Source organism: Ixodes scapularis, unplaced genomic scaffold (assembly GCF_016920785.2).
Source record: "Ixodes scapularis isolate PalLabHiFi unplaced genomic scaffold, ASM1692078v2 PGA_scaffold3__209_contigs__length_174095766, whole genome shotgun sequence".
Taxonomy (NCBI): Eukaryota; Metazoa; Arthropoda; class Arachnida; order Ixodida; family Ixodidae; genus Ixodes; species Ixodes scapularis.
In genome coordinates, this window is record NW_024609868.1 from 84,057,283 (window position 1) to 84,083,078 (window position 25,796).

Here is a 25,796-nt window from a genome sequence, read left to right on the forward strand (position 1 = left end):
AAAAAAAGACAAGATGCGAATTATTTTAACCTCAAAATCGTTGCACAACCTTTAAGTTTGAATTCGCATGGTTCTAAGTGGGGTTTGTCAGTGTCACATCTCGTCCTTGTCACACTTAAAATTGTTAGTGCACAACTTTGAATGTCCTTGTCACACCACGTTGCATATCTTTCGAGACATCTCGAATCGGTAGGAATCGCTCTGAATGATGTTGATACAATGATACTTACTCTCAGTTGCCGAGGTCGACTCAATAAGAAAAAATGAAGCTCCAAGTACGAAGGCAGCGATGAACGTCATAGTGCACTAAGCGAGTGATCTATTCTGGGAGAGAGCCTGCCAAGCTACACTAATAGACTTCTCGTCTATGCTTGATGTTCCACAAACAAAAAGAACTGGTAAGGCGTGCACCTGTTTCCGGGGCTAAAGCAGTTCTCGGGTTCGGCATTATCCGTAAGCCATCGACGAGCTCAGGAACCCCAGATCAACTAACCTAGGACAGCCTTAAAAGCTTCGTATTTTCCCGACCGCACGCACGTACGCTCTTGAAAGTGATATTTTAAGCGGAAATGGCTTTTGTTACAACGTAATATGTTTTTCAAAAGCATTCACCAAACGGAAACTAAAATATATCGACTTATTTGTGAAGAAGTCTTTGTAACAAGCAAGCGTCACAGAGATTTTCTTTAAGATCATTTTTTTTTATAGATCTCATAGACTGAATTATCAAATCTCCGAGTCTGGTGGGAGGTGTTCTCTTGTGACACCCTCTTGAGCGGTAAAGAATGATGTCCGAAAATACCTTTTTAAAGCAAAATTTGGAAAAAAAAACTGATGGTGACATCATAACCTAAGCCCTGAAATATGGACTAATAAAATAACGGAAAAGATGTTGCATCGTCTTGTCCGTTATGTTATGTCTCCGCGTCTAAGGGTTTAGATTATGATGTTTCCTAACTGCTCACTTGCCCATTTTCTCTCTCTGATGTTGAGTTCGCGCTAAAAAATGCAACAAGCTTTCTTTTTTTTTTTTTTTTTTTTGACGCTTTTTAAGTGATTTTTGCGGGATTGTAGGTCCTTTGAATTTGGAACGCGTGTTCTTCAGAGCCATTCTTTTAGGACACCTTACTTTTTATTTGAGTGTAACAGAGCCTCCATGATGAAATGTCGACACTTTTCTTCGCGTTTTTTCGGAGACGTTTGTGCTAAATCCATAGTTTTACAGCCTAATAACTGATGCCTCACATATGCATATTCTTCTAAACTAACGTTAATGATGTTGCATACATTAACTACACGATAAATATTTAAAAAAAAAGTCGGTAAACGCACGATGAAGCTAACTGTGAAAACATGAAATGTAATGTGCCACTACAGGGATATTCTTGAGCAAATCTTGGGTCAACATGTTTATGTCGGCATTGCAATGCCCTGGCGTTTCATAGAAGATATTTCAAATCCTCATTGTTAGTACGACTAATGTTGTAGTCGAACGTAATTGGACGCTTGGTAGGAGTATCGTGGAACACTTACCTAGATGTCAATATTTTTTATTGAGGTGCGGTGACACCCCAGTTTTTTTTTTTTTATTGTATCTTGCAATTTAGACGCCTTTTAGCGGTCTGGAGTGCCCATAAGACGAAAGGAAAATTGCATACGGTGAATTTTAATTGCGTGAAGGCCGCAAGGACACTGCTGATGGTAGATCCTCCTCCCTGAACGCTGTGGAGCTGTTTCAGCATGGAGCAGCTTAGGCTGTTGTGGGCTCCGTTCGAATTTGCGCTAGGCACAATATTGACCAGATATCGCGTTGAGATCAAAATAGGAAACGTCATACTTTTCACTCAGATTGCTTGAGAAAGAGCCGTAAGCTTTATATCAGTTGAGTACCTTTCCTAATTAATTATTGTTAAACTGCTCAGAAGAAAAAAAAATGTTTTCAAAGATGAGATTCTTAAATTTCACAACTGGCGGGTTTCTTACGCAATCAGTATATCGCGTTTCTCAGATTATTATTCGGAAATTTAAAAATTTGAGGTTAATTAAAAGGATATAAATATAATTAACAATAAAAAGCAATTATCGGATTAATAAAGGTTTTTTTCACAGTTATGTGACTAAAGTAAACAACATAGCATTGAAACATGTGAACCAAGGTGTAGCGCTGACTGGGGCTTTTGAATTTTTCTTAATCCTTGTTTCTTACATCCTCTACATGCGCAGCACCTCTCTCTCTCTCTCTCTCCATCCTTGTCCTGTACAGTATTTCGACATACCTGAATTTAGACAACCTTCTCTAAGCATCACAGTTTACGCGTACATTTTCAATGCACAACAATATCACTTCAGTTCAATAGGAACAAAATACCTGCTGCATTCTTCGAAAAAGTGCTTTCAGTATTTTCTCACCGTTCTTTATTTTGCGCTGGTTTAAAATGAAATAAAGTAAGGGCAAAGAAAATCTTCACAATAGATGTAAATACGACATTTTGGGGATCAATATATGTTGTTGAAGCTCAGTGAGGTCAGAAAAACCTAGGGTCGTGTCAGAGGTCTGGAGCTACCGAATTTGTTTCTACCAACTCCTTGCTTCCTAAAAAACATTTTAGGGGCACATTAATTTGCAAAATGGTAGGATTCAATCTCCGAATTAGAAAAAAAAACGATTTAAAGCTAACTTTCAGGAAATATGTTGGGGTGTAAATATTGAGATATATCGGGATTTACCTGAAAGTAAAGGACCCAAATTATCTATACCGTTACTTAGTGATTTCGGGTAAAACAAAACATGCACAGAGTCTCTTAAGTTATCCCTAAGACGACTTGAAGGCGAAAGCCCAAGAGCCGATGATTAAAGATAGACATACACATGGTATACCTAATTCCCTTTGATTCCTCTTAATTCGGTTTGTCTTTCTTCTAAATTTCATTGCCTCTAATTCGCCTGAGTGGTCGCGTAAACGTAATAGCGAACCTTCGAAGACGGCGCGCTATGATGACGCACTTTTGGCGCTGTTTCATTTGCTCACTCGGATCGTAGTGTCGGTTGTGGTCCCGGTTTAAGTCCCTACAAGTAGAGACATTCTTTGAAACGCCAACTGCGTGACGGCGCAGCATCTAGGAAGCGAATGGCGGCGCACAGCAGAGGTTTGAAGTGTACGTCGCCATTTTGTGCCAGTAGAATATGCTGTGTCATTTGCATTGGTAAGAAACGGTAAGAAAAAAGAACAAGTCATGGTATGCGCAGCAAAATGTGCTTGCAAGTGCCTATCAGACGTTTTGGCCATTGGTGTCTTAACCGATGCTACCAACTAGAAGACAAGGCTTCTCATGACGTCATTGTTAGTTCTCTCGACTGATCCCAGGTGGCCATCAAGCCGAAGCTGAACGAGTGATGCTGCAAAGTGGCAGGGCCGTTCATCTAGGCTTCGGCGCGTTTTAGCGTTGTGCAGACGCTCCTGCACGCGCCGTCAACCATGCTGAGGCAAGCTAGGCCCTGCTGCGTGGATCCACATATAGTGACGACGCTTTGAGGGGGAAGGGGCGGGAAGGAGGGGGAAAGCCTAAGCATTGACTTTTAAGTAGGATAGAGTCAACCCATAACAGCAGGTGTATAACGATTGCCGCACGTGGCCTTCATTTAGAAAAGCCAATAACAGGGTTATAGAACTTTTTCGTTTGCCCTCGTCCAAAACCATCTGGTAGGCATACCCGGTGTGGACGACGAAAAATAATAAAACGTTTGAGTCTGCAAATAGTAAAAAACAATGGAGGGGAGGCAAAACGAAAACGGGTGACGTTTACGCTTATATGCCGAATGTATTCTATTGGCGTGGCGATAACCGTATGTTTCGGGCTATAGTCCGCACCCGGTCTATAGTCCGCAAGGACAAATTTGGGGTCAAAAATAAAAGATTTTGCTGATATAGTCCGCACCCGGTGCATAGTCTGCACGCCGTACAAACTCCACACCTGGTGCTTAGTCGACGCGGAAATATTCTCATACACGGCACACCTTGAAAAATGTCTGCTTCCTTACCTCACAAAAAAAAACTTGTATTATACATAAATCATCATTAACGTATACCCTTTTATTCACAATTTCCGTCACGTCTCGTCATAATGAACGATCTTGAAAGACAAAAGTCCTACAAAGTTCGCACGAGTAGATAGTCCGCAGAGCCTAAAATTTCAACTTTTAAACATGTATAATCCGAGGACTAGAGCCCAGAAAATACGGTTCAAAGCAATGTTTTCGCTCATACTGTAAGTGACGACATTCAAGATGGCGGCGCCCTTATGGAAAATATTTTTAAGTTCATTTTGGGCAGAGTTGTACACGTTACTAAAAAAGTAAAGAGTTTCGTCTACAATTACCCATGGCTTAACAGCAATTAATTACACTTACAATTACCCTTCCACAAATGTAAGTGGCCGTAACTTACTGGGATTGCACTGGCACTGCCCTTACAAAAAAAAAAGAGCTTAATGATTTTTTGTCGGTATTCAAAGTTCCCGCTTTTTCCTCTGAAGAAAAAACAAAATGTAACGGATTACAGTCATTCCATTGCGTAAAAAGTAAGAAAATTATATTTACATCTTAAAATATGTAATTATTCCCTTACGAAATCACTGATAACTGTAATTTCGTAAAGGATTACGTAAGGGATTACTGGAACGGAAAACGGATTACAAGCAATTTCGTTAATTGTAACAAATTACGTACACGTCTGATTCTAGAAATCGCACCTGCCAGTCTGTTTTGTCGTTAGTTGCAACGCTCATAATGAGGCCACGTGACAGGTTATACACACAAAAAAATAACATGTGTTAGTTTTTTGTGTGTATTAAATAATAAATAATAACCAGCATGCAGCGCCTGCATGTGCTCTGGGCAAAGCCTCAATCTTCAGGTGGAAGTTTTCAACCCGCGCGATTTTTGAATTGCTGCATGATATTTATCATTTTAGTTTACTATACATTAAAGGCATCTAGCGATGCATCACATAATGGTGAACACCAGAATGTTGGAGAAGTCGTGGTATACAGCATGTACACTAACGCTCCGAACCCACTTGAGGTGGTCCGCAAAAATCGGTTTCTCAACGTCTCGCACTGCGATTTGCGACAGAGGTGCGGCTAGGTAGTGAAAGCTTGGAGTGAAAATATGAGTGAATAGCATTCGCAGACGATGTCCCGACCGTGAGTTATATATGCTGCCAACAAATGGCTCAGCGTGACACCTCGTGTCTCACGTTGCACCATCTGACGGCAGCAAATGCGATTCATGGTCAGGGCATCGTCTGTGAATGCTGCCAGATTGTATTAGAACCTCATCCGATTATCTCCATAGAAAAAATGGGGAGCCCTGGGAGATTTAAATTGCTGTTTTTTAATTCAATCTTACTAATACAAATCATTCCACTTTCTGATTTGTACATTAAAAAGACGTGCGCCGACATAGTAAAACGTTCAGAATATCATCTGCTGAGCTCCGCGCCGACGCGCCCAGAGCGCCATCGATGCTTCCGTCATCTGTCGGCGACAAATACAACTAAGCAAGTACGGTAAGGACATCGTCTGCAAATGCTGCCACAGCTTGCCCAAGACAAGGATCTTTTCTTTTTTTGAACGAGGTAATGTATTATGATGAAAATTTTCACATTAAGCTTCCACCACCCAGCCCCACCCCCAATGTAAATCGTAGCGTGAAAAGTCGATAAACCGATTTTTTATGAATGTCTAAAGTGGGTTCAAAGTGTTAGTGTACATGCTGTACATACGTACATCTGAACAAAATTGTAACCAGTGATAGATGTCTTGCTATATATAAATCATACTTGTACCTGTCTCAAATTCTCTACTCACGATAGTGTATTCCAAATACTTTTGGTAGTCATTTGGAATATTGCAAATACAATTGATTGAAAGTATTTGCTACTCAACCTTAATTACATTTATCCGTATCTTCTACTCTTTATAAAAATACATTTTTCAAGGTTTGAAAAAAAAATTGTTGCGGGAATCCACCACTTTAGAAATACCTTGCACCACTTGGCAGAGAACGGGGTTCGAGGATTCCTAGAATAAAATAATGCGCGGATTAGAAAAGGGAACGAAGGAGCTGCTTAAAACGAAGTACGGATATACGTATGTCGACTTCGGCGCTTAGTAAATCTATCCGTGCAAGGTGCGCATAATGCCACCACAAGCTGTGATTTTCTTCGTTTTGTAACATTTACCAGTTTGGTCCCACTTATTGTGCTGAGACTGCATAAAAGAGCAGTGCGATTTTCTTTTTTTTTTGCTTGTTTTGTTTGCAAACATAGCACTCACTGAGTCGATATTACGCAATGCAGAAGTATCTCAAAAAGTAATTAATTTAGGCTACTAAGTATCTGTACACTACTCAAGATATTTTGCAGGGAAAGTAACTTGAGTAGTACTTCAGATACTTTATGAAGCAGGTATTTAGTGTGGTTAACTTATACACTTTTGTCGAGTATCTTGTCCAACACTGATATTGAAATACATATCTGCAATTATGAGAACAAGCAATCTGTCATTACTAGAAATACATCAATCAATACTTCAGTACTCTATTTCTTCACATCAAGAGTTGATGTAATTGATGTAGGCTGCAGAAGAGTTGATGTAGGCTGCGGTTGATGCAACTGGTGGGGTGATGAAAAGTTCACATACTTTTCATCACCCCTCCAGTTGCATCAACTTAAGCTGCTAGTTGAGATTATGGATTCTTGTCTATTTTGCGCTCCAACGTTGCAGACGGGCCCTCCATACAAATGAAAGAATTGGCAATACTTCTCAGAAAAAAAAAGAAAAAAAGCTACCAGGTGGAGGACAAAGAAGACAGTGAAGAAATTGACCACAAAACCGATAAGACGCCAAAAAGAAATATTAATCATGCAAATCGAAAATAGGGAATCATAATGTGCATCGTACCCTGAACACCATACGCCAGTGAGATGACAAAGGATTTGCAGCAACTCGCGTGTACATATATACCAACTATAACCCATCTAACCAAGACTAGTTTGCTAGCGCAGTTTATAGGTTATCGGAACACTGGAGGGGGTCAGTGGAGGTCAGTTCCCTCTGAGAGACACAATCTTTAGTAAAAATAACTGGCCGTGCTATCATGATTTAGTTAAAACACTTCGCAAATCTTTAGGCTTAAAAGCAGCCAACATTTTGTATTAGTTACAAGAAAGCTTACGAAAAAGTAAAATTAAAAAGTAGCAATTTAGGTTTTATTATCAACGCAATAAAAACTGCTCCTATTCAAAAATTTCAATATAAAACACTATACGGTAAGGTGGAATAACATATGCTCAAGTTGCTTGTATACATCTTCAGCTCAGTGTAAATTTATTATACGTAATCTATTCAGAAAATACAAAATAAAATTTCGGCGTATCATTCGTAAGTGTCGTCACGATTACGTTTTTGAGCGAATCAGTCAAATATCTTAATCATACTTTACTGCTAAATATTACGTTCATTTAACTTGAGGTCACTCGATGTGGTCACGTTACGCGAGGCCACGCCATCACATTTCCTGACGTCACATGACGTGGGTACATATATTTGCCTAACTCTATGTTTTCAAGATGAGGATATGCAATTAATACATTTAGGTAAAAATAGCGATCTTCGCTTTTTTTTTAAATTTCAAACAAATCAACTTGTTCTGGTTCCGCTTGTAGCTTTCTGGAGTTCATCAATACGAAACACGTTCTCTGGCAGCGTATACAGCTTTCCATAAAAGCGTATGTGTTTGCGTGTTATGCACGCGGACTTTCTGGCTGGTCGCAATTGCGAGAGAGCGCTGGCCAAACTGTGATTTAGCACGTGTGGACTATGACTTTTGTAAACACTGGAACAGTCTATAGACAACAAAACAGGACCATGCAATCTATTCTTTTATTTACCTTCGTTTAAATACAGTATGACGCCTTTAGTTTGGTTACTATATCCTTCCTAAATTCTTAAATCAGAATTGAAAAAAAAGAACATTTGCAGTCAATGAGATCTTTTTTAAATCAGATAAAAAAAAGACAGTTAACATGCTAATATTATTCGCAATTTTAGCTTTTATTTATCATATTACACTACTTTATTTTTCGAAATTCGTGAGGTGAGGGCATCGCGGCTTTTCTTATAGTCATTCTATTTGAGGTTTATTCAAAAATGAAACCTCTTTCTCGAACAAAAATGTATTACATAAATCATAAATATAGAATCAGAAACGATAAATAAAAAAGTCGCTATATTCACAGCAAAATGTGCTTGCAAGTGCCTATCAAACGTTTCGGCCAGAGGCGTCTTAACCAATGCTACCACCTAGAAGGCAAGGCCTCTCATGACGTCATTGTTAGTTCTCTCGACTGATTCCAGGCGGCAAACACGCCGAAGCTGGACGAGAGACGCCACAAAGCGGCAGAGCCGTTCATCTTGGCCTCGACGTGTTTTAGAGTCCCGGTCGTTGTGCAGACGCTCCTATATGCGCTTTCGACCATGCTGAGGCAAGGTAGGCCGTGCTGCGCAGATCCACGTATAGTGACGACGCTGGGGGGAGGACAGCAAGCCTTGACTTCTAGGTAGGACAAAGTCAATTAATAATAGCAGGTGTATACCGAATTCCACACGTGGCCCTCGTTCGGAAAAGCCAACAACAGGGTTAATACAGACCTTTTTCGTTTCCTCTCGTCCCCATCCACCTGGTAGGCATATCCGGTATGGGCGACGAAAAATAATAGAACATTAGAGTCTACAAATAGTAAAAAAACAATAGAGGGGAGGCAAAATGAGAATGGGTGACGGTTACGATTATATACCTCTTGTATTCTATTGGCGTGGCGATTACCGTATTTTCCGGGCTATAGTCCGCACCCGGTGTGTAGTCCGCAGAGGTAAATTTGGGGTCAAAAAGAAAAGTTTTTGCTTATATAGTCCGCACTCGGTGCATAGTCCGCAGCTGGTGCTTAGTCGACACGAAAATCTTGACAAATGTCTGCTTTCTTAGCTCATAAAGAAGCTTGTATTATACATAAATCATCATTAACATGCCCTTCTATTCACGAAATCTGTCACGTCTCGTCATAATGAACAATCTTGAAAAACAAAAGTCCTACCGCAAGCGTGAATTGTTCGCACAGCCTAAAATTTCAACTTTTGAACATATATACACCGCGGACTATAGCCCGGAAAATACAGTACAAAGCAATGCTTTTGCCCATACTGGAAGTGACGACATTCAAGATGGCAGTGCCCTTATGGAAAATGTCTATAAGTTCAATCTGGGCAGAGTTGTACACGTTACTAGAAAAGTAAGGAGTTACGTTTACAATTACCCATGACTAAACTGCAACAAATTACACTTACAATTACACTTTCATAAATGTAAGTGACCGTAACTTCAAAAAGTAATCCGTCAATTTCGCAGCGTTACTTTCACCCTTACTGTCCTAGGATACAACAGAAAACACGAGTGTTATGGGAAGGTTTATTGTTACCGCCACTCACACTTTTGCGACACTGAGCAACATCTGGCTCTCAAAAGTCTAATCGGACATCTTGCCTCGTTTCTATGTGAAGATGTCGTCCGCCGCGCTGAACACCTTTTCAGACCACCTTTTCTAAATAGGTGCTAGCACCTGGACGCGCGACTAAGTTCGACATTGAGTGGCTAAAATACCACGCGCTCGCACGGCCCGTCCTTCCCATTTCGACACCCAAAGCGTCAACTGGACCCTGCTGGCCTATTCAGACGCTGTGACCTAGGTACGGCTCCCACAAATATCACTTTTGTCCCCAGCGTAGATTACAATCGTCTCTGATGTTGATACAAAAAAGTAATCTCTCTCTCGTACAGCAGGAATAAAAAAAATTTAAGGGGCAGAAAAAAGAAAAAAACAAATGTGGCACAGATCCGCTGCATCAGGTCGTATTCATTTTTACCGTTATCTTTTTTTTCCTTAAAATTAAACAGTTTCACTTCGGGAGTTTGCCTAATATTGTTTGCACGGGGAGTCCGGTTCTTTGTATCAGTGTGCTTTCCCCTTTGTTGTGGGCGAGTAAGCTGACAAATTACAATTTGCAAAAAACCAAATCACAAAAAAAAATTGAATTAGGGTTTTAGGTCACGTGAAGAAAGGCTTTGAGCGCCTGAATAATGCCAGGCCTTGCGTTTTGTAAGTGCAGGTGACAGTGTAATTCCAGTAAAACTTACTCTTACAAAAAAAAAGAAGAGTTTAATGATTTTTGTTTTGGTCAGAATTCAAAGTTCCCTCTTTTTGCGCTGAAGGAAAACCAACATGTAACAGATTGGAATCATACATTTTCGTAAAAAGTAGGGAAATTACATTTACTTTTTACAGTATTTGATTATTCCGTTACGAAATTACTGATAAATCTAAGGGATTACAGGCAATTTCGTTAATGGTAACCGATTACGTACAGGTCTGATTCTGGAAATCGCACGTGCCAGTCTGTTTTGTCGCTAGGTGGAAGGCTCATGACGAGGTGACCGTGACAGGTTATCTTCAATACTCAAAAACAACATGTATGTGAGGTTATTTTGACACGCAAACCAGCATGCAAGTGCCTGTATGTGCTCTGGGAAAAAGCCTCAATCTTAATGTGGAAGTTTTCAACCCGTGCGATTTTCAATTGCTGCGTGATATTTATTTTTCGTTTACTATAAATTAAAAGCATTTAGCGATGCATCGCATAATGGTGAAGACCAGAACGTTGGAGAGGCCGTGATATACATCATGGACACTAACGCTTCGAACTCACTTGAGGCGGTCCGCAAAAATCGGTTTCTTAACGTATCACACGGCGATTTAGTACAGTGGTGCGTCTAGGTGGTGGAAGCTCGGGGTGAAAAAAATGAGCGAATGTACTTACCTTGTTAAAAAATATATATATTTCTGGTAATCTCGCAGCATTCGCAGACGATATCCTGACAATGAGTTGTATATCCTGCCAACATATGGCTCAGCGTAAGGCTTCGCGGTTCACGCTGCGCCATCTGACGGCAGAAAATGCAATTCACGGTCAGGGCATCGTCTGCAAATGCTGCCAGATTGTATTAGAACCTTATCCGGTACGTTACCTCCGTAGAAAAAAGGGAGGGCACTGAGGGATTTAGATTGCTGTTTTCTAATTCAATTTTATAAATAAAATTTTATTGCAATTTTTATTTATACATTAAAAGGACGTGTGCCGGCAGAGTGAAACATTTTAAAATACCGTTGGCTAAGCTCCGCGCCGGCGCGCCAGGCTTGCCATCGACGCTTCCGACATCTGTCGGCGGCAAACGCAACTGAGCAAGCACGGTAATGAATATCGTCTGCAAATGCGGCCCCAGATTGCCCAAGGCAAGATTTAGTTATTTATTTTTATTTTTGGAACGAAGTAAGGTCATTTATTTATATCTTTCACTCCAGGCTTCCACCAACTTGACTTACCCCCGAAGTAAATTGTAGCGCGACACGTCGAGAAACCGATTTTTGTCTACCGTGTGAAGTGGGTTCGAAGTGTTAGTGCACGTGCTGTACATACGTACATCTAAACAAAATTATATCTAGTGATTGATGCCTTGCGATATATAAAGCATACTTGTACCTATCTCAAATTCTCTACTCATGATACTATATTTCAAATACTTTTGGTAGTCCTTTAGAATCTTGCAAATACATTTAATCGAAAATATTTGCTTCTATACCTTAATTACATTTCTCAGTATCTTGTACTCTTCATCTCTAATACATTTTTTCAATGCCTAAAAACAAAAAAAAATGTCGCAGGAATCCATTATATATATACACCTGGCGCCAGTTGGCAGTCAACGGGGTTCGAGGATTCCGAGGATTAAATAATGTGCTGATTAGAAAAGGGAACGAAGAAGCCTCTTAAAACGAACTTCGGGGGATTATTGGTACCCCGACCGGCAACAAACCCACACTGATTTGGCGAGATTATGTAGTATTTCTCAAGAAAACCGAACATAACAACAAAGATATGCTTTTTAAGATCCGTGAAATGCAAAATAGTATTGAGATTGGCCAGTACAATAGGATTTTCCACTTTAGGAAGAGGAACAACTAAGGCTATGTTTAAATCATCAGGGAGATTACCAGTTTTTATAATGTTATTTATAAAAACAGGAAGAATATTCCTGTTAAACTATTGTAGTTTTGACTCAAGTCACGAACTGTGAGGCCGTCAACACCAGCCGACTTGAATCGCCTAAATAGATAGAACTCAGTCCCTTATACAGAAGGAAAAAAAGCAGACTCAGAGTGGAACGGAGTTCCAGGTGGCGAAAACTCCACATAATCAGGTGGCACATTAACGGAGCTCACAAAATAAATAATAATAATAATAATAATATTAAAAATAATTTTCTTTGAACACGCATTTAACAAGGCAGATACATGGGCCTGTCAAAGCCAGAAGCGGCTTGTGGGACAGCACCCTACACTTCATGCTTGAAAGAGTCCCCACAAACAAGAAGTTCAAAACTCAAACTCAACTACAGATGCAGAACAATTTAGGTGATGATGGTGATTCCAACATATGCACACAGAAATATACAGTCACAACTTCTCCCCAATACCTTGAAGTGATTCTTTCAATTTTTGTAAAGAGTCCACAGCCTAGATATCATCGGGTAAATTGTTGAAAATAAATGGAACGCAAAAATTTCGCACTCTTTTTCCGTACTTTGTTTCTACGAAAGGCACTTCAAACCGCTCAACACACCGAAAAGAGGTCTACATAGGACACGAGGTATCTTAAAAGCATCACTCCAGAAGTATTTTAGAACTACCGTGTGTACAAGTAAAGGATCAAAAAAAGGCAAACCGAAGCATGTTAGCATTACTTCAGTTTGTGACATTGCACCGTTCATTATGCTTTTAAATATTCCTTTCAAAACTGAGTCAATTTTTTTGCCCCATAGTCCTGGACTGTGACCAAAAATAGTTATCCCGTAGCGTAATACACTGTATGCTAAAGCGTGAGTTATTGTCTTTTTGGTTGAAAGGCGTATTAGAGATTTGGTATTAAACAGCGAACAGAATACTTTTCGCAGTTTTCTACAAAGTTGTGATAAATGGGCTTTTCACGACAAGTCACTCTCAATTTGTATTCCTATATAGTTAACATGATCCACATAAGACACAGGACAACAATTGCAAGGTGTTCACCGAGAGGCATGGATATAAAGTTGATAATCGGTAGTTATAAGTTTAAGTGGGTTATGAAAGCAAACAAGCTTAGTTTTATGTATATTGATCGTGGTATAATATTGATCGTGATATAATAATAATAATAATAATTTTAATAATAAATTTTTGTTCAACATTGCAAATATAACCACTTGAGTGTCGAGTCTGGTCAAAGCAGTAGAGGCTTGTGGGACCAGATCCAGCATTTGGTGCGGCAGGCCGGATATTCGCACGGACTCCCATCACGTGCACAGAAAAAAAAACACACACACACATTTCAATGTTTCATCAGAGTACGGGCGAAAGGTCAGAGTTGGTGTTTTGGTCGTGTTTGTATGTAGCTTAAAAATGGGGAAGCTTAGAGACACTTCCCCAGAAGTGTCGCCAGATAACAGTTTGGAGAAATAGTGAATGAAAACAAGTTAACTCGAGAGAGCCAAACAAGTTATCACAGGGTAGAAAGTCTCTGCTATATGCGACCGTTTTATTATAATAATAATAATAATAATAATTTTATTTGCCCATCAGAAATGCAATGTTATATGTATGGGCACATCAAAGCCAGCTAAAGGCTTGTGTGATGACGCCCTAAAAAAAATAAAAAAATAATATCGGCGAAAATGAAAAAAGTAGAAAAAAAAATACACGATGAATCAAAGGAAAACATTTTCAGGACAGAAAGCTATACATAAATGTCATCAGAACTATTAGACCAATGGAAATGAAAGTATAATCAGCGACAAGCAGAAATGTCGCTAATCATAGCAAAAAAAAAGTGAGTAAAAACTAAACAATTTCAGCAGAATTACACTGAAATGGAAACACGACGTTGGGACAACATATCAAGGAAAAGAAAAGTAGAAGGAAAAGTCGTAACTGTCAACAGACAGCGACAAAAGGAATAATAATAATAATAATAATAGTAATAATAATTTATTTACGCTGAGGCAGTTCGAAAGAGCAGAAGTCAGGTTCGTTTAAGCCAACAAGTGCTTGTGGGACTGAACCTAAAAGTTATAGTGTTCACAGGAAAGTTCCAGAAAGTAATAGGAAAAAGTAAAAAATACATGACAACAAGTAGCACCAGCTCAGAATCACACTTCACCAAAAGTCGAATTTCAAGCGATCAAGTTCTTGTCCAGCAGATTAATAAACAATATTAGAAAATGAGCAAAAACGTGTATTGCACAGGATCTAGAGTAGTTATTCCTCAATCATGAAGACAGGGTGTGCCACTCATATACAAATAAATGAGAACAATTATTTATGCACGAAAAAACAATTCTGCGCGAAGCAATACAAAATTACAAAACAATGAATAGGTTAATGAACACATAATTTCTTCGTCGAGAAAGAGATTGCGTAGTACTTTTTTAAGTTTTTTTTTAAGTAAGGTTCGAGAGACTTGGTAGTAACTCATTGAAAATGTGAGGGACATAAAATGAACGCATGTTTTTCCCATACCGCGTACAACATGTTGGAACGACGTAGCGTGGAACTTTCCGCAATTGCCGCGTGACGGGGTAAGTAGATTTAAAGTCATCCTTCCGGTTGTAATAGAGCGCTACTGTCTCTAGGAACAAAGATTGCAAGTTCGGCATTGATAAAGTTTGAAATAAATCTAAATTAGAAAAACTCATGCCATAGCACACGTTTCTCAAAATTCCTTTTAAAATATCGTTCACTTCTTTTTTGTGCCATAATCTCGAGCATTTGACAAATACAGTTATGCCAAAGCGCAAATTGGTGTAGGCTAATGAATAAGCTATGCGCTTGCGCAAACCGAGGTGCATGAATGTTTTGATGTTATAGAGCAAACAGGAGACACTTCTCAGTTTAGCACAAATTTGAGTGAGATGTGAATTCCATGACAGATCAGAGTCAAAGAGAATGCCAAGATATTTTACACTGTCAGAATATAAAACTGTATCACAATGGCACGAGAAACAATAGATGTTTGTAGAAAAAGTGAAATGTTTAGCGAAACAACTTTCAAATGATTGTGGAAGCATACAAGCTTTGTTTCAGATACATTTATAGCAATTAGATTTTGATTAAACCAGTTCATCAGCTCATTACAAGAATGTTGAAGCATCTTCAGTGCTTCTGGGTATGAAAGATGACGAGTCAGTACAAGGGTGTGATGATATGGGCTGAACAAACGACGAGGAAGACAACGCAGATGAACGCTGTCAACACATGAATAATCAAAGATGAAGAAGACTGCAAGACCATATCAGGGAATGAGAATAAGAAAAAAGAAGAGGAGGACAACACGAGGAGAGTGAACGGGACACACGCTCGAGGCGCTCGAAAAAGGCGGTTGGGCATCGGCACCCGGCTCAACACCAGCGGTCCCGGCAGTCTAGGAAGATTTCGGACGGGCGCCAACAGGCCCGTGGGGACTTTGAACCTGCACACCGAGGACCGCCGCCGTTAGCCAAGCTGCAGCCAGCAACCCTACGCATGGGCCGACCCAGAGTGCCAGGCTCCTGAACCAACGTTACGACAACGAGGCGTCTTCTCGGCAATAACATCGTGTGGGCCGTAAGCGAAGTCGGCGGACTGAACTTTGTACATATTTTGATGACTCTCTTAACTTGTTTCCCTATTCTATCTCACTTTTATTTTTGATTCTTACTCTGTAAATAACATCTTTCTTCTTACAACCACCGCTCCGGAATTCTGAGTTCCTTCCTTATCCATTCCCATCACAAAGGGTATCATCGGCGTATTTCTACAGAATACAGTTGGTAACTGCACTAGATTATTAACATAGATGTTGAATAAGAGTGATGAACGTATGGAGCCTTGTGCAACGCCGGCCTTTAATGGGAGGTTGCTGCTATATACACCATTTAAAGGCACCAGTTGTGAACGTTCATGTAAGTCTTTTTTTAGCAGTAATAAGAAGGGGCCCGGAAAACCCAAAGCTGAAAGCTTGTGCTGTAAAATGAGATGGTTAACTATATCAAAAGCCTTGGAAACGTCTAGAAAGCAGGCACCGGTAAACAAGTTATGTTCGAAGCTGAAAATTAGCTCGTCAGATAGTGATTCCAGAAGTGGATTGCGTGCCTCGTCCAGCAATAAAACCGTATTGATTTGGATACATAAGCTTGTGTTTTTCAAGGAATGAGGACACTGCATTATAGATAAATTTCTCTAGTACCTGGACAAGGCATGGCAAATAGATATTGGGCGATAGTTCTCGACCCTATTTCTCTGGCCTCCCTCGAACAGGGGTTTGAGACGGCGATTTTTAACTCATTATGTATGAAACCGATTTCAAGAATTGTATTGAATAGAATAAGTGTGCTTTCATGATAACATAAATTTCTTCGTATGTCACTTAGTCGTATTCCGTCGATTCCTGGAGACTTGTTAGTTTTGAGGCATTGTATAATGAGTTCTAAATTGCCTCCAGTCATCTGAGGAAGAAAAGCAGGAGCAGAGTTTGAGTAAGAAAGAGAACGAAAACTACTGTTGTGTAACGCAAAAAGATGCGAAGAACTTATTAAAGATATTGGCAGTCACAAGTGAATCATGTCTAAAAGCATCATCCACAAGACTGCCTTACACATGCGGTGAGATACCTCGCAATTCCTTAAGCAAGTGACCAAGTTTTAGCCGAGTTATTTCAATGGTCTGAAAATTGTTTTTAAAAATAAGTTCGTTTAGCGGAACGAATAAGCGCATTCACTCTGTTGCGTATGGACCTAAATTCAGCTTGTAGGCTTCGGTTCCGCGGAGACCGACGGCAACGTCTCCAAGCTATCTCTTTAAGTTTGATGGCGGACTATATATCATTATTCAACCATCGTAGACTTGTATTTCTCTTTTTTAAGTAAATAACTTGTTTTGATGCCTCCGAGAACCGAGTAAAGATATCAACAAAGGAGTTATCGATTTCGGTTGGGCTAAAAAAAGTCTTGAAATGCACCCGAGTCGTAATTAGATATGAAGCTGTCGAAAGTATTGTGGTGAATTATTTCAACTCGACGTATTGTCAGTTCTCGAATTAATAGGAGCCTTGCCAGGAAATTCTAAATGGCACGCCACAAAAAAGTGGTCCGATAGCTTTTCAGTTATAATTGCCGATTGTGTTGTTGAGGTTGTGTTGTCGAGCTAACAAGTTTGCCGCTAAGAAATTCCCCTCTGGTTGGGCCGAGAATGGTGGGCTCGGCACCGTAGTCCGATAATAACGTAAGGTACTCGCAGACGAGTGACTTCGAGGGTTTCATGAGATATATTTTAATATCTCCTGTCAAGCAAAGGGTCGTATTTTCTGGCAAAAATTGTAGACAATTTCGTAACTAGGTGAGAAAATCGACAACACTTTTGGAGTGTGGTCTATAAAAAACTAGTAAGTAGAGTTCATACATGGAAGTTAAGATATGCAGTGCAACTGATTCACAAGTAAGGAAAGAAACAGTTATTTCAGAATATAACAATGAGGTTTTGAGGAAAACAGCAATGCCGCCACCGCTCTTGTTGTCGCGCGTACGGAAGCAACTGCTAAATCCGGGTAAGGAGAAAAGCAATATATGTATTGGCTGCGAATATTAATTTCGGTTTGAACAAATACATCGTCTATCGCGAGCACGGAGTTTATGACTAGCTAAATTCGTCCCAGTGTTTATGAAGGCTTCTTACGTTAACCTGAAATAAGGTAAATGAAGTTCCTGGTGTAGCTTTTCGAGTAAGTCTTACGACCTTTAAATCGAGAATAGGTTAGCATCAAAGTCCACACAATGTGCTCCAAAGCAGCCGCGTTAGTGATGCGGAGCACATGAGAATTTCCGGTTTGCTTTGCAACAATATGACCATTGCGAGCCCATACAAATTTGTACCGTTTTTCTCTCCCTCTTGTTCTTGCCTGCCAGAAGAGTTTTTTGTTGGCGTCCATGAGGTTGTCGTTGAAGTAAACCCTGGGCTGAGAATCTTCACGGGGGTAAAGATCTCAAGCGGGAGCGACACACCATCAAACGTTCTTTTAGGTGAAGGGACGAAAAGCGAACCAGTATGGGCGGAATGCAATCACGCCTTGCAGGTAGGCGGTGGGCCTCTTCAGCATGAGTCGGCTGAAAACCCTCAATGTTCAATTGTTCCTCTAAGTCGGTGATGAACCCTTCAAGATTCTTGCGGGCGGAAAACGGAATGTCATAAATTTCTAGATTTGCCAAAAGATTAGATTGATCAGCGTAATTTTGGGCATCTCTTAGTTGCTGAATCTCAAGCGCTTGGTCAGCTATCAATGTCCGCAAGGCATTTGTTTTTACTTGGAGCTCTTTGACCTCTTTCTCTTGCGTTTTCATCGAGTTTATAAGGGAATCGTATTGAGACGAAACAAAAGTCAGAGACTCTTGCATCTCGGTCGTGATGACGCGCATCGTGTCCATCGTGAGCTTAACGGACAACAGAGTCAATCTTGGGTGTAGACCCTGGAGATAGATGTCCTTCCAGGAATGGAGACGGTCAAGTTTCTCATTCACCACTGATAGCAGTGCCAAGAACGCGGAGGGCGATCGGCTGGAGACGATTGGGAGTCTGATATTAAATTATGTTTCCCGGCTCCATCACGGCACGCAAGGCATCGCCATCTCTAGAGTTTGGCGGCGCACATACCCTTAAATGTGTCATCAGTAATCCCTGAACACTTCTTTCCGAGATGATATTGCCGAGAACAATCAGCGCATTTCATGCATCTGCCGTCGTTTGGCACAGGGCTGGAGCAAGCTCCACAAATTGAGGCACCGGTCATGGTGTTAGGACAACGACGGAAAAAAGGAACGAGAAAAAAAAAGCAAAAAAAATATTAGAAGACAGTTTCAGGCTTACCTGTGAAGCTAAATGCACCGCGAGAGCTTTGCGCGTGATGAGGGACGAATTCTACTGTGGGCACCAAGTCGAAGAACAAATGTACGACCCTCAATTTGAACAGCACCGCGAAACGGTTGTTTCGCGGTGCTGTTCAGTAGAGTGAATGCGCTTTTCTAAAGCGTATGTAGGGTCCAGATGACAACGGTGAGGTTGAGTTAGCTCGGTGTAAGACCAACAGTTTCAGCAATCACGAGGTGACGGGCCGAGAGATCCCAGTATGGAGGTTGGTACTTGCCATGCGACTAGGTCGTAGCCTGCTAGTTTCCCTAAGACCTCCACAGGCGGGAGGCTGCTTACGGTAGAGCGGGAAGAACCAGCGGTCTTCATACACGTTAAAGACGGCGGTCGGATTGCTTGGTTATTAAAAGATGAAAAAATTTAGAGCCGCGTCAGTCAGAACAGCTGAGGTCCGTCACTTTTCCTCAGTAATAATAATAATAATAATAATAATAATAACTTACAAAGAAATATAAATGTAGCAAAAGCTCAACGCAAGGTAGTGAAAGCCGTCAAAGGCTTGCTTGACTATATTACAGGAGTAACTAGAAATTTAAGGATGCGAAAAAAAAAAGTTTTAAAGCAGTCCGTAAAGCATGTCAAATGAAAGGCTTAGCCATCAAAGTTCCGACTTACTCACACAACAAAAATTCAGCAAACTTAAAAAAAAAAAAAAATTAAAAAAACATTACACTGAAAAAAAAAGATGTTTTGAAGCAGTCTATAAGCATTTAAAATTGAAGTCCGGGTCATCGAAGTTCCGAATCACACACACAACTCACGTAAGTTCAAAAACTACCAAAGAAAAAAATATCACTCTACAAAACGGGTATTTCATGACCATTGAATATATCGAAATTTTGACAGAATCGATTCGTCCAGCCACGATATGGTCACGACGGACCAGCCATGCAGAATAGAATACACGCTCACAAAACGTAGCACAGAAAGTGACACAAGGTACAAAAAAATAGGAAAAAAGCAAGAGATGGGTAAAAAAAGAACACACATATTCAGTGCTTAGTCAGTGATTGGCAGATTGCGCAGCGCTTTTTTAATCTTTTTTTTTAAGTAAAACCAGAAAGATTGTCAGGTGAAGAAATAAAAATGTAAAAAACCTAAAAAGAACACAGTTTTTTTTCATTGTGGGTGAACAAACAATGGTGACATTCTTTGTAGTTGTCTCCGATTCGGGCGAATGGTTTTCAAATCGTCATTCCAGTGGTGGCTAAGCTCGGCAGTTTCCAAAAAAATAAAGATTGAAAGGTAGGCGTAGCCAAAGTGTGAAAAAGATTAATAGAGGAGGACGTAGACTTGTAATAAACATTACGTAGTATCCCCTTGAGAATTCCATTCACTTTAGAACGCCATAGCCCCGAGAAATTTCCAAAAAACTGTGATGCCATACCGAAGTTTACCGTAAGCTAATGAGTTGGCAATGAGTTTTCGTAGATTATATGGCAAAAATGGCTTGATGTGATATAACAAACAGGAGACACTTCTTAGCTTGAAACATACTTTTTGTGAAATGGGCAATCCAAGAGAGGTCGGAATCGAAAACGACTCCTAAATGCCTTACTATGTTTGAGTATGGAATTGGAGTGCAATGGCACGAGATACAATGAAACGTGTGGAGAAAATGAGGAATATGTAGGACCACATTTTTCAGGGGGTTGTGAAAAAAGACCAGTTGGGTTTTTGGAGACATTAATACTGATGAGATTATCTACAAACCAGTCCATGAGTCGCAGGAAGCAGTCTTGAAGCGTTCCCATCACTCTTGGGTAAGAACGGTGGCTCGTTAACAATAGAGTATCATCGACATATTGATAAAAAATACAGTTTGAGACCGAGTTATCTATGTCATTAACGTAAATATTAAAAAAGTAAGGGAGATGCCGCGATGAGCCCTGCGATTGTCACTGTGTCTTCTGTTGATCGAAACCAGTTGCAAACGATCCTGTAGAAAAAAAAATAACAGTGACAGGAAAGGGCTCCTGAAACCAACAATATAAAGTTTTTCTATTAAAATGGAATGGTACACAGTATCGAATGTTTTGCGACATCGAGAAAGCAGGCACAAGTGAACAGGTTGTGTTCAAAACCAAGGTAAAGTTGTCAGAAAGTGACTCGAGGGGGGGTTGCGTTCCAGGCCCAAGAATGAAGCCATATTGAGCCGGAGATATAATGCTGAATTTATCTACAAATGACGCCATGGTTATGTATACAAATGGTTCAATATCAGAACAAGACATGGTAGAATAGATATGGGCCGGAAGGTTTCTACGTTACCCCGTTGGCCTCCCTTAAACAAAAGTTTGACAATCACTATTTTTAGTTCGGTAGGAATAGAACTGGACTCGATCATTCCGTTAGACATAAGAAGAAGCGTGTCCTGCAAGAAATTGAAGTTTCTGACGAGTTCGCAGAGGCGTTTTTCATCGAAATCGCAAGGGCGCTTTTTTTTAGCTCTGACTGCTCTCTTGCCATCATTGAAATAGGGCGCTTTCTCGAAACACCCATAATCAGTCACTGTGCTGCCAGCCGGAGCCTCTAGTGACGATTCGAATCTGCCACGCGCCCACTGAATCACGAGGCTGACGAACCTGACGAGATGCCGCGATGAGACCAGGGGCCCTAATCTGAACACTTGGCGAAAAAGTCGGCGAGAAATCCGGCAGCTATGATTGGCCGGAGCCAAGGTCAAGTGCGGCGCTGGCCAATCACGGCCGCCAGATTTCTCGCCGACTTTCTTGCCAAGTGTCCAGATTAGGGCCTCAGGTCGGGACCAGATAACGCCGCCGTTCCTTGTGCGCCTTAGATTGCTATGCAGATACCCTAAGAAACAAAACGACATTTTTTTAGCACCGCGGAGTCATAGCGTGACGAAACACAGCAGCCGCGGGCTGTACTACAAGGCGCACGCTGGCACACTCTTCTCTAGGCCACTCAGGATTACAGTAGGTCGAGGGCGAAACATTGTTTGCTAAAGCGTGAGCTATTGTCTTTTTCATTGAATTATGTATTGGAGACCCGGTATTACACACTAAACAGGATACCTTTCTCTGTATTTTACAAAATTTGGACAGATGGGAATTTCACGAAGAGTCACTGTCAAATTGAATTCCTAAATATTTAGCATGCTCTACATAAGACACAGGACAACAGTTACAAGATGTGCAAAGGGAGGCATGCATACAGAGAGGATGATCGGACGTTAACGTTTTAAGAGGATTACGAAAGCAGACAAGTTGAGTGTTAGATGTATTTATTGTAAGCCAACTTGTTTTAAACCAGTAATGAAGTCGGTAAGTGTCGTCTTGGAGTAAGGTGATTGCTACAGGATAATCAAGATGTTTCGAAAGCAACACTGCCTCATCCGCGTATTGGAACAGTTTGTATATTCAAACTGCCTTCGACATATCGTTTACAAAAATGGTAAGAAGAAGAGGAGATAAAACAGAACCTTGGGGAACCCCAGCTTTCAAGGTAACTCGAGGGCTTCGACTATTACCTATGGAAACTAGTTGTGTCCTCCCAGTTAAAAAGTTACGGAGAAGAAAAAAAGAATCGGCCACAGAAGCCAACGCTTTTCCATTTTTTTTTTTGTAAAATCTTGTGACTTACTGTATTGAATGTATTTGCAACATCAACAAAGAGCGCGTAAGCAACCTGACGCCTCTCGAAGGCTAGATGCAAGTGGTCCGCAAAATCTTCCAGCAGTGGTTGAGTCCCACGCCCGCTGAAAAACCCTTATTGATTGGGCGACAGATTATTAAAGCGATCAAGAAAGGCCGTCATAGCTTGGAAAATATGTTTTTAAGATTTGGATATTACAAGATAAAACGGAATTCAGGCTAATTGTCAAGTTTCTTACGCTCTCCTTCCTTAAATAGGGGCTTCAATAATGTACTTTTTAAATTAACCGGGATCATCCCGGAAGAAATAAAACCTTTTAACATGTGAAGGAGCGCATATTTATGAAATCATAATTTGGGCGCAGATCATCTGCGCTGATGCCATCGATACCAGGCACTTTGTTAGTTTTTAAACTTTGAAACTATAAATTCAAATTGGTATATCAAGTTCGGTCATTTGAGGAAGAAAAACCGAGGAAACATTTTAATCTAGAAAGTTTGTTGTGACCATGGTATTCTCACGTGCAACTTCGGGAAATGTAGCGAAAAAGTCATTGAAATCTTCTACTATTTTTGTCGTATTGTCGCCAAACACTCTCTCAAAGAAACATCGATCGATATCTTAACACCCGTGCCTCGTAATTGATTTATCAAACTCCAAGTCACTGAAATATTTGTCTTGAGTTAAGAACTTATTTTCGCAATTATTCTATTTTTTTCTGTTTGAATAAGCGTGGTTACACAATTTTACATACTACGGAATTTTTTTTTTTTTTTTTTTCAAAATGGGATTTGTTGGAGGACGCCAACATCTAACCTAAAGAGCATTTTAAAACTGAATAGCTGACAAAATATCACCCGCGAACATTCCTGTTTGTTTCGACGCCACCTCAGAGTGAAATTTTTTAGATTGGCCCTTGTAGTAGCCAAATGTATCTATAAACCTACCGTAGACTTCATCGAAGTCTTGAATAGAAAGTGAACTACTCCAATAATTGGTTTTAACCAACTTATGAAATCTTATTCTATCAGTTATTTCAACTATTTTTGCTATCGCTCTTGATGATTTCATTGTGAGTTTGGAAGCAAGCTGTCACACCACAAAGTAATGGTCGGCTAATTTTCGCTCCATTACGGCTGATTTTGCAACAAGATTTGGAGCACGTGTGCTTATATGGTCAAGACATGGGGCCACAAAATGATCACCCAAACGTTCTTCTGAAGTTGGGCCTAAAATCAGTTCCTCCAGACCGAAGTGCGCTAAAAGGCTGAGATAGTCACAGACAGTAGACTTGGTGGGTTGAAGCATATCAATATTGAAATCATCTAATACACAGATGTCGACAAACTGAAAGTTGCTAAGTGTATCTCCGAGTTTTTCTAAAAACCTTAAAGGATTAGCTTAAGGATGTCTGTAGAATCTAATAAAAAGAACCCTTAGAATTTCATAGCCTCTTTGGCAAGGACTCGCAATGGCAAAACTCTACATCAAGTTTTTAAATATACCATCTTTAATAAATATTGCAATTCTTCCTTCTCGACCAATTGGCCGTGAAAAAAAAAACTTTAAATTTCGGTGTCTGGAATTTACCGCAAAAAAAAAATCGTCTTTAACATTGATCTCTGCTAGCACAAAAACGCCAGAGTAATGACATATTGCTTACAGTTATTACAAACTGGTCCCAATATTTACGAATATTCCTAATATTTGCTTGTAAGAAGTCAAGAGCACTATCACTCACTGGATCCGAGAAACGTTGAAACGAAAAAAAAAAAATCTGAACATCGATAAAACTGTGCTTCTATTATTCGACGCGGTTGTTATTCACTGTCTTATTCTTAAGCTGCTTAAGCCGAAAAATAGCTAAACAATCTTTTTCAGGTTGGCCAACGAATAAATGCGTACCACAAACGAGGTTCCTGTCTTTTTTTGCAAATAGCTTCCCATCCTTCACCAGAGTGAATTTGTACTGCTTGCTCCTTGCTCTCTCACGTACTATCAAAAAAAAAAAAAAAAAGTTCCCTGTTTTTTTATGTTAGGTTCTCGTTTAGAAACTGTTTGCCGCCAGAGTCCTCAGCTTACCTCGGGTGGCGCGCCAATGTTCTTTCAGCGACACTGATACCAATCTAACGAGGACAGCTGGACGTTCGTCGGGAGAAACAGGAAAGAAAACGAACTAATTGTTCCTTATTAGTATGAAATACATCTCAGCATCATTTTAACTTTCACCCAACGATGTATGGCTCATAAGTTCATGCGGTGATAAACAAATTGTGGTACATCGAACGCGCGCGTACTTTCGCCATTACAAGTGCGAGAAAGAAGTACGACGAATATCACGTGAAGATGCGCTTGAGATCTTAAAATCCGAATTCCAAAAGTGTCGCAATACCGCCGAATGAATATAGAGGGTTTGGAAGTTAGGTAGTTGCAAATAGTCGAAAAGATTGAAGTCTTCAGGTATTTAAGGTTTATACGAAACACTTTCAGGATAGCTTTCAGGCCGCACTTCACTTCGATTTTCCAAGAGGCACAAGAATTGCTTAAAACGGTCATGGAGTAGCGAAGAACGCTACAGGCACGCGAATAGGCAATCATTCTTCGAACAGATGCAGAAAAAAATATGTTGTAATATATAAAAGGTAACTAGCGCTTCTCAGTCTAGCTTGCACCTTTGCATTAATTGCATTATCATCATAACCTTAAAATGCAGGCCGTTCACCCTTGTTTGTGTTAGTCTGATGGCAGCTGATAAAACCTGTTTGCTCTACAGTCGTTTAACTCCTGGTTAGCTCAGTTGGTAGACCGCTTTACTGGAAACGGAGAGGTCTCTGGTTCAATACCAGGACCAGGCGGATTTTCTCGGTCGCGCACCAGTCACCTAGTTGGAGGTTTGTGTTTGTGCTTTGTCCCACTTCTCCGGGAATTATTATCGTCATGGCGTAATTGATTTGTTGGGTCATAATCATAGTGTCGTCAACGTATTGGTAAGACCTATATCGCGGCATCATGATGGCGATT

General features: G+C 40.3%; 1 protein-coding gene across 3 annotated transcripts in view; it reads right to left on the reverse strand.

Moving 5' to 3' along the window:
- Positions 1-7,958: 7,958 nt before the first annotated feature.
- The window catches only part of LOC115314722, a 33,369-nt gene continuing 15,531 nt past the window's right edge, over positions 7,959-25,796 (reverse strand). For 2 of the 3 annotated variants that reach the window (XM_040207022.3, XM_040207011.3), the window contains 2 exons: positions 8,713-8,741; positions 7,959-8,617 (listed from right to left, as the gene is read on the reverse strand). In XM_040207022.3, the coding sequence (XP_040062956.1) occupies positions 8,382-8,617; positions 8,713-8,741 (265 nt within the window). In that variant the 3' untranslated portion in view covers positions 7,959-8,381. The remainder of the gene's footprint in view (positions 8,618-8,712; positions 8,742-25,796) is intronic. The other variant, XM_040207016.3, reaches the window with a different exon arrangement.